General features: G+C 39.0%; 1 protein-coding gene across 1 annotated transcript; it reads right to left on the reverse strand.

The window, feature by feature from the left end:
* Nucleotides 1–7,810: 7,810 nt before the first annotated feature.
* On the reverse strand, nt 7,811–9,490 carry LOC124183843 (tigger transposable element-derived protein 6-like). The gene is made up of 2 exons (XM_046572908.1): nt 8,438–9,490; nt 7,811–8,299 (listed from the first exon to the last, which is right to left on the reverse strand). Exons 1-2 carry the CDS (start codon nt 9,488–9,490, stop codon nt 7,811–7,813), a joined length of 1,542 nt encoding a protein of 513 aa, XP_046428864.1.
* Nucleotides 9,491–9,780: the final 290 nt, after the last annotated feature.

Genomic DNA, 9,780 nt, shown 5'->3' on the forward strand with positions numbered 1-9,780 from the left:
AAGAAAATCCTCAATCCTCAAACTAGCTCTTCGTTTGAGGCTGGTTTGAGGAACTAGTTTGAGACGTTTTTATATAAAATTATCATTGGAGTTAACCTCTTTCTTTGAATTATTTTGGTTATGCGTGACAGGCATTCCCAACCTATTTTATTCCCTGTGAGGGAAATGAAGCTTGTCGAAGGTTAGGTAATTTTCGCAACTTTGAATCTCATTTATTGATGCAAAATTTCGATCTCCTCATTCACTCGTCTGAGCTCAGAGTAGATTTGATTGTTTATTTGCGAGTTTCCCCAAAAACTTCTTTTGCTCGAGTTAGTTCCCGTTCTCGTGAAGAGGAATCGAGCATTTCTTTAGAGCTACTGATGTTACGCCCCGACGTACCGCCTTGGCGTACCTTTTTCAAAATTCCATTTCATTTAATTTCTTTAATTTCTTCAATGCACAGATATCATTTCATCAAAATCTCATATTCTAATAACGGCGAGTTCCACCCCTCCTGGCAAAAGTCACGTAGAGACCAACAATGATCCCTAGTATAAGGTTCAACTTTCTTCTATTTAGCTGGTACCAAAAACTGAGGTAGGAGACTGCTGAATTAGCATCAGTAGCGCTCAGCTTGGAAATATCCCTCTTTTTAAGTTAAAACTATAATCAATAACTTGGATAAACCACTACCTTTCGAACCACCAAATTAAAATAGCTTACTTATTAGGATGTATGAATGAATGTGTGAAGATTGCATGTAAATATATTTTGTTCATATCTTCAATGTGTCACCGACGAGATTGAGAATCGTCGGAACACCGTCGAAGAGCGAGAAGTAACGCTGACCATGTGGATTTGGGCGCCGGGAGGTCGCCCTCGCACCTCATTGGCTAATTACCGTTGTAACTTATTACAACTGCAGCTCCTTGGACCCTCGGGCTCAAAAAGCCGCGTCTTTCGTCTGTCAAGTCGCGAAGTGCGTGGACGTCAACCCGGATCAGCTCTCTCGAGCAAGAGTAGCGTTTGGAAAATCTTAGTTGTGACCGACTTAAAGTCTCGCGCTAATTCGACAAATTCGAGCATTCAGTTATTCTGTTAGCTGCAAGAAACTCACTATCTTCTACGTTTCCATCTTTTCTGTGCTTTACTAAGTCTCATCATTTCGCGAATAGACATTTTTATGCCATTCCATTTCCCATAATTAAATTGAGTTCGGCCCTGATTCAACCGAATCAGGTAATTTTAAGTGATAATAATAATAATAATAATTACACTATTATTTTTAATAAATAAATCTTTGCAACCAATTTTAACATACATCAAAATCAGCAAATTGACGCTTTCAACTATAACTTTCGATAACAAGATATCATTCCAAATCTACAAAGACTAAGTGACCGACGTTCAACATCGTTCGATTGATCAACTCTTCCAAACTTGAGGTGAGGCCCTGGTCCAGAATTCTACCGATGCAGACCGACACGATCCAACGGCTCTCAATCTCGTCGACCGATTCAGCTAAAGCTAAGTCAATCCGAGAGTCAATCTTCGAAATTGAACGAATTCTTGTTTCACCTTTTTAATCAAAATTTACTTCATTTAAAAGCAAGTCTAGAATTGGTGGCTAGCTTCACTACCCCCAATTAAATCATACTTATTGTATTCCAAGAATTTACCAACGAGACTTAACAATAGGATATATAATTGATGTAAGATAATCTAAAAAGAGAGATACAATACAATAATCACGACCAGCTAGTTAACCATCGTTCAGAGTAGATGTTCCTACTACCAAACAATAATATCCTTTAGAATAGAATAACACACGATTTTTATAATCTTGAACACTTTATAAATTGTTACTTTCGGCTCTTATATCATTATCACCATTGATTGTTACCAGACATTTCAATCACCAAATCGAAACAGAATATACTTCATCTTTTACCAGTTAAATCATATTAAACCATTTATTTTGAACGACCTTTTTCCCATTTTCATTATTATAAAATTGCCTCAACAATTTAAACAAACCTCACAGACCTGTACAGGACTATAGCAACACGATCCTACAAATTACCGGCTTATCGAAAGGTAGGTCTTTTCTTAGTTTTAATAATTATTCATTGTCGTTACGTGGGAGCTTGATTATTCAATTAATCATTAACTACCACCGCTCAGTACACCCTCACCCCCACGTAACACAAGAATTAGAGGGCTAATCCGGGTTGACGTCCACGCAATTTCCCTCCTCACTTAGAAACCATCAACGTCCCCGTTGATGAATAGTTAAAGGCTAGTAGGTATATGAAAATTGAGAGTAATCGAAATGATAATGTATGTGTGTGTGTGACAGTGTGACAATGATAATGACGAATTAAGGTATTATATAGATATAAAAACAAATTTCAGGTCGGCGGGAGAGTAGCTCTCTGTGATTAGTAAACTGGTCAGCCGGGCTTCACATTAAGAACTACTATAACTCAGGTTAACGTAAGGGAGTAATATCATGATTAGAGGTGGAATATCTTAGAACATTGTGACAATCGTTGCTACCGCAATTTAGGATGTAAGGTCGGCGGGAGAATAACTCTCTATGATCAGTGAGACTGGTCAGCCGAGTTCTTCATAGCGAAAATGACTTATGCGAAACGTTGGTGGAACGGCTAGTATGTTCTGCGTTGGTTGACATTTGGCTTTGGCGCTGCTGGACATCAGGTGTACCGTGTCTGATTGGTGAACGAGGTCTGGATGCTCGGCTAGTTGGAGAGCCTTACGCCTTGGTAGTGGCCGGATTCCGTGCATTCATATCTTTGTGGTGGGCCCAGTATTATGCGACTCACTGACAGTCGTAGTCGTATGTGTACCCTCGTAGCGGATACTCATTAATAGGTTGACGAACAGGAATCCTGGCAGTACTTTTGAGTGCTGCCTTGTTTTGGCATATGGGTTCCTTTGGAGTAGCGCATTCTGGACCCAAACAGCTCGTCGACTGCATTCAGCCACTCGTACTCGCCTTTTCTCCTGTTAGGTTTCGTAAAAGTTTTCACCAAATTGCCATTTGCCTTAAATAATTGCCGAAGTTCCAATGGTCATTTTTTCTAATATACTGTAGCATTTTTATCGTTAATTTGGAATAAAAGGAATTTGTAAAAAAAAAGGAAAGGTTTCAGGGTTAACATCACACTGAGTTAATCCATTCAAAAGCTTCTGAACAAACTCTAAGGGCAGATCAAGTTCATCGCTGAACTTCCCTCTTAGGTGTTAGACTTCAAACTTAGAGCTAGTTACAGTTGAATATCCCTCGTTGCGGTTGGTCACGCCCCATCCGTTGGCGTTAAGCTTAAAATTACTTAGAAATATCCCAGGATTGTTGGTAAATGATGTGATCATGTAGTCCTCCAAGTTCGTTTCCCTCAATATCCAAAATCCGATAATTAATAAGGTAAATTCCCCTAATGAATCCATGGTATTCTTCCTCCTTATTTCCTCGAAAATGAATGTTCATTACTCCCAATCTCATATTTGTAGTCGCATTAATCAGTCTACAATGCGTTCCATCAGTAAGCCAATTCGAGTTTGTCTACGTGTTTAACGAATCTTTCACCGTTGTTACCTTCTAATACTACATTATTATTTTCCAAGACTTTAACAATTCTATATGGACCCTGGTATCGCTTGCTAAATTTTCCCTTTCTAGGTTCTATTTGTACGCGTACCATGTCTCCTGCTTTGCCTTTGAACGGATATACTGTCCGATCGTAATACATTTTCGACCTTTCCTTCGCCTGCACTAAGTTGGTCGCAGCCAAGGCCTGCATTTCGCTTAATCTAATCATTAGGTCTTCAAGATACAAGTTATACGTTAAACGGTTTTCATCAATATCAAACGAAGTTGGACAGCGCGCTATTCTTCCGAAAACTAGCTCATACGGTGTGAATTTTGTGGCTTCATGAACTGCCGTATTGTATGAAACCATAGCAAATTGAACCAGTTCATCCCAATCGTCAATCTCATCAATATAATGTTTAATGTATTCTGTTAGAACTATATGACTACGTTCTAAAGCGCCATTTGATTGCGGTCGATAACTGGAAGTGGTAATATGTTTAATTTTGAAAAGTTTTGCTAATTCTTGTAATAGCTTATTTACGAAACTTGTTCCTCGATCTGTTAGAATGGTTTTAGGCGATCCAAATTGCAAAATCAGATATTTTACCATTGCGTGAGCCACAGTTTCAGCTCTTATATCGGGAATAGGCACAGCAATACAAAATTTCGTCAAATCATCCTGCATAGTTAAGATATGTTTGTTGCCACTAGGGGTTTGCGGAAGTGGACCTACTGTGTCCAGCGAAATTTTCTCAAACGGCTCAGATGGAGTGTCCGTCATTAGCACTGGCTCTCTAGTCTTTACGCAAACTAGCTTTTGTTTTTGACAGCTTTCGCATCTTCGAATAAAATTACTGATATCCTCTCTCATTCGTTGCCAATAAAATCTTTCGCGGATTCTTCGATATGTTTTGGTCACGCCTTTGTGTCCTCCCATTAGTCCACTATGCATTTCCGAAATTATGTCCAGTCGTATTTCTGATGGTGGTATCTCGGTTATACCTGAACAGATGGTAATGTCTATGTCTTCGTCCTCAAAAATATCTATTAATAAATTCGAGATATCTATTGATAGTTCGTCAGTCATATCCCCTAATTTTGAAATTCTAAATGTTTTTATTTTCAAATCTAGTAAAGTCGTTTTCAAATTTTCCGAGGCTACCTTGACGTTATGTAATTCAATTTTGTCAAAGTGTTTTCGTTTACCTACGAGGCTAAATATGCTATATTTTCTCCTTTTTGTGATAATGACTTGGCCTAATTTTGGTTTTGCATCACGATGATCGTCTGCACTTATTAATACCAAATCGTTTAATAATTTGCTGACTGGTGTAGAAAATTCTGAATCTATTGATATGAAATGAACATAATTGTCTTTTCTGTATGTTAAATTTTCTCGACTGAATGAAATTCTATTCCGTGAATGGTAACCCGTTTTTGAAAATTTCAATGGCGATACTGTATCTAAATCTGGTGGTATACCTTCCGTGATTTTAATTCGGGTTGGTAAATCTCGGACTTCTAGTTGCGGCTGTAAACGCCTTGGCGTTTTGCTGACCTTGCTTTTCACTGAAACGTCCCCCGCCTCATTCAACTCAGGTATCATATTCAAAGGATACGGGGTTGAGAGTGCTATTGGTCTGGCTAAAGGTCGACTAACTACTGACTCATTCAAATTAGTTTGAATGGTATTAGTCTGTCCAGCCTCGCTATTATTTCCTTGATTTCTCTTAACCTTCTCTAAAAATCTTTCAATTTTATTATTTAGTTCATCGTCATCCGTCTCATCATTTTCGTCGAGTACCTCACGAATGGTTCCGTCTAATTCTTCACCCTCTGATATATGGCCTGGTATCTCTATTTCATCTGCATCCGAGTTACTGGAGTTGTCTATAAGACTCCTCTCGTGCAAGGTCTTGTCAAAGCGTTCAAATGAATATTGCAACTCCTTCGAATTCAGATTACTTCTTTCGCGCAAAGATTTATTAAGGGGTTAGGGGTAGTCAGAATTTTCAAAAAATCGATTTTTTTTTTTTGCATGTTCTTAAAGTATAATATTTTAAAAATATTGTGTGAAAATTTGAAGTGAATCCGAGAAATTCTTTCCGAGTTATTCAACAAGTAACAAAGTGCGCTCGAGCGTTACTTGGCGTTCGAGAGCTGGTAGCTAGCAGCAGTTGCAAACAACCGACTTCTCGGGTTACATTGTCATAATATCTCCCCATTCCATACACTTATATATATCCTACTAAATATATTCACAATTTCTAGGTAGTACAAGAGCAGAAAAATATTTTTTTGTTGCCAGTATGCCTGTAATCGTTGCACTGATTAGTAGATAGTTTTGTGTTAAAATAAATTATTTCTCAAGTGATTTACCATGGGACGTGATTCTAGAAAGGTTTCAAGAGAATTTCGGAGTTCTGAAAAGATTAATAAGTCGCGTTCAGTCAAACGAAAGAATGTGTATAATCCGAAAACAGCGGAACGTGATCAAAACATTCAGAGTACATCTTCTAAAAATTTAAAACAAAACACTGAAGATGATGTACCTGAAGACAGCAGTACTGAATATCGAATAATAAATTTCATTAAGGTATTCACTGCGATTTCTGCTCTCATAAAGTGTAAAAAATGTGATGGAAATGTACTGTTTTAAACAGCAAGTACACGTGGGCTGGGATTCAAGATTGTAGTTGCATGTAATAACTGTGGAAATGAATATATTCCTTCCTGTTCTTTCATTGGGCATTCTTATGAAATAAACAGACGTTTCATTTTTGTAATGAGAATACTAGGAATAGGATACGACGGATTGTGCAAGTTTTGTGGCTTGATGGACATGCCGTCTTTTTTAGACAAATGTACGCATACAATTTTACTGAAACAGATTTTAAATTGTGGTAAAACCGTCGCAGAAGCCTTCATGACGGAAGCTGTGAATGATGAAAATCAAGCAATGACTACAACTGAAAATGAAGATATAAATCATTTAACTGTATCGGGAGATGGAACCTGGCAAAAACGGGGATATACATCGTCATTTGGAGTTTCTTCTATAATTGGCTATTTTACTGGAAAGATTCTTGATATAAACTTTAAAAGTGCATATTGTAAGCTATGTGAGTATTGGAAAAAAAAAACAAATACAGCTGAGTTCCAGGAATGGTATCAATCGCGTGAAGATGAGTGTTCTGCTAATCACAAAGGGTCTCCTGGAAAAATGGAGGTGGACGCGATGGTCGAAATGTTTTCGCATTCTGAAAAAAAATATGGAGTTAAGTATGCAAACTATATCGGTGATGGTGACTCCAAGACCTATTCAGGAATTATAAAATCAGATCCTTACAAAAATACAACCGTAAATAAAAAGGAATGTATAGGGCATGTCCAAAAGCGGATGGGGACTCGATTACGTACACTGAAGACTCATCAAAAAGGTCTTGGTGGTCGAGGTAAGCTTACAGGCAAAGTAATAGACAAACTAACTGTATACTATGGTTTATCAATACGCCGGCATTGTGAGTCTATTGAAAATATGAAATCTGCTATAATGGCAACCTTTTATCACTACGGCTCGAGCGATGAAAAGCCGAATCATGATATGTGTCCAAAAGGCGAAGATTCTTGGTGCTCTTACCAGCGCGCTGAAGCAAGAGGAGAGCTTGCTACTTATGTTCACGATTATTCTCCCTTACCTCCTGATGTTTTAAAAGCTATCAAGCCTATTTACGAAGATCTCAGTAATGAAAATTTACTTTCAAGATGTGTAGGTGGATTCAATCAAAATAATAATGAAAGCTTTAACCAACTAGTATGGAAAGTATGCCCAAAAACGGTAAATACTAGTTATACTATCGTACAAATACAGTGAAACCCCACTTATACGTATTTCAAGGGGTACGCTAAAAATTACGTATAAGTGAGAATATCGTACAAGTGAAATTTCGAATTTTGGAATATACATATAACCCAATTTTGTATGTTCCGAAGAAAATCAAGGTACATTTCGAGGTTAGAATCATACACCCACACACATTATTGAATGAACGAAACTCGCCGCAATTAATCAGTAATATGTATTTGTATTGTACATATTGCACATTTCTTACATTTGTACTATGTATCATATATATTATTTAGTCTTAAGTACGGATTAAAAACAAGCACAGTAAAATAGGAACAAAAGTCAGATAAGGAAAGCTGATTCAGTTATTTAGGTTTGAAGAAGCTGTCTATGGTGGCTTGTTTCTTTTCTGCCAACGAGCACTCGTACATGAAACGTTCGTAGTCACTGACGAGTTGCATGCCTTTACCATCGATAACCTTGGACATTATATATCGCTTTGTAATTTCCAGTGCCGACAAAGCTTCACAAAATTTCACCGGGACTTCTTTGACAGTTTCGTCTATTTCGTCCGAATCCCCGTCTGAGTCTTGTGCAAGAATTTCAGTTACAATGTCATCGTCATCCTGTACCGCGCATGTACTCAAGTCTTCATCGTAATGAACGAAATCCTCGAACTGAAGCCCAGCACACACTTGTGCCCAATCTCCGGGCTCTTCGAAACCCTCAAGCTCATTCTCTTCGTTAGAAGAGGCATCGAGATCATTCGCCTTTACGACTCCTGCATTTTGAAAGCACTTGGCAATGGTGTCAGACTGTACTTGGTTCCATACAATACCGGTCAGTTGCATTGCCTATAGACAAGAAACAAATTCCAAGATTTAAACACTGCCTAAACATCACGTGTCGGAAACATTCTTATTTGAATGCATAATACCGATTTTATAGGCCTATGTGCTTATGTTGAAAATTTCCAAACATCACGAACTCACCTGCAGAACATGCAAGTTCGGCATCGTTTCTCCCGCGTCGAGCGCCGCGACTGCCCGCTGTACCAGCATCTTGCGGTATTTGGCCTTCAAAGCAGCGATGATTCCTAAATCCAGGGGCTGCAGACGGCTTGTACAGTTGGCCGGAAAAAAAGCCAGTTCAATGTTGCTAAAACGGAGTGCCGGGGGGTGAGCGGCACAGTTGTCAAGCAACAACAAGACTTTCCTCTTCTCACGACGCATTCTGTTATTCAGCTTATCTAACTGCGACTCAAATAATGCTCCAGTCATCCATGCTTTTTTGTTTGCTGCGTACTCTGTAGGAAAGCTTTTTACGCCTTTAAAACAACGCGGCTTCTGTGATTTCCCGATGACCAAGGGACGAAGTTTATCGGAGCCATCTGCATTCGCTGTTAGAAGCACCGTCAGTCTCTGTTTACTCTGTTTCCCTCCGTGACAGGGGTCTCCTTTTTCAGCCAATGTTTTAAATGGTAGGAGATTGAAAAACAGACCTGTCTCATCGGTGTTGTAAATATCTCGGAGATCGTAGTTCTTTATGATTCGAGGCAAATCGATGTTCTTCCACTGCTCTACAGTAGCCTCGTCGACACTGTTAGCTTCCCCGCAAACACTTCTGCCGGTTATGCCGCAACGTTTTTTAAATTTGAACACCCAGCCAGCCGATGCTTTGAAGTCAGCAGTTACATTTAATTTTTTTGCAAAAATTAAAGCTTGCTCTTGCAGCATTGGACCACTAACGGGTATGTTCGCGGCCCGTTTTTGTTGGAACCATGTGAGCAATGCTTTGTCCAAGTTTGAAAATCGGCCCTCTTGAGTTCGTGTTCTTTTCTCACCTAAAGGTCCTGCCTTAGACGTACTTGACCTAATGTCTGCCGAATTGGCGATAATTGTCATCAGTGTTGAATATGGAAGACCGAGCCGCTTTGCAACACTGATCTTCGGTTCTTGTGGGTTATCATGTACTTCCTCTAAAATTTCCAGCTTCTTCTGCAGCGATATTGCTTTTCTTCTCCTCCCCCCTGCTGGATTTGCCATGACGTACCACGATATTGGGTGACACTACACACCAGAACACGCCAGAACTTGTTCGAGACAACTTATACGCGAATACGCATAAATTGTAAGCCGCGGCATCTAGCGGTTGCGAAGCGAAACATTAGGCTCAGCCATCTAGCGGTAGGATAATGAAATACAGTAACGCGAGTATCCATCAGAAAATCAGCTGTCATAATGACGTATAAGTGAATAGAAAATACCGTTCGGGAACCGAATAAGTATTCGTATAAGTGTGAAAAACGTATAAACGAGAAACGTAGAAATGAAAT

This window comes from Neodiprion fabricii, chromosome 5, assembly GCF_021155785.1.
Source record: "Neodiprion fabricii isolate iyNeoFabr1 chromosome 5, iyNeoFabr1.1, whole genome shotgun sequence".
NCBI classification, from domain to species: Eukaryota; Metazoa; Arthropoda; class Insecta; order Hymenoptera; family Diprionidae; genus Neodiprion; species Neodiprion fabricii.

Excerpts from the sequence above, each read along its gene's own strand:
- LOC124183843 (XM_046572908.1), bottom strand. The coding sequence starts at position 9,490 with ATGGCAAATCCAGCAGGGGGGAGGAGAAGAAAAGCAATATCGCTGCAG. Across the intron at positions 8,300-8,437 it reads CGAACTTGCATGTTCTGCAG|GCAATGCAACTGACCGGTAT; the intron begins GTGAGTTCGTGA and ends TCTTGTCTATAG.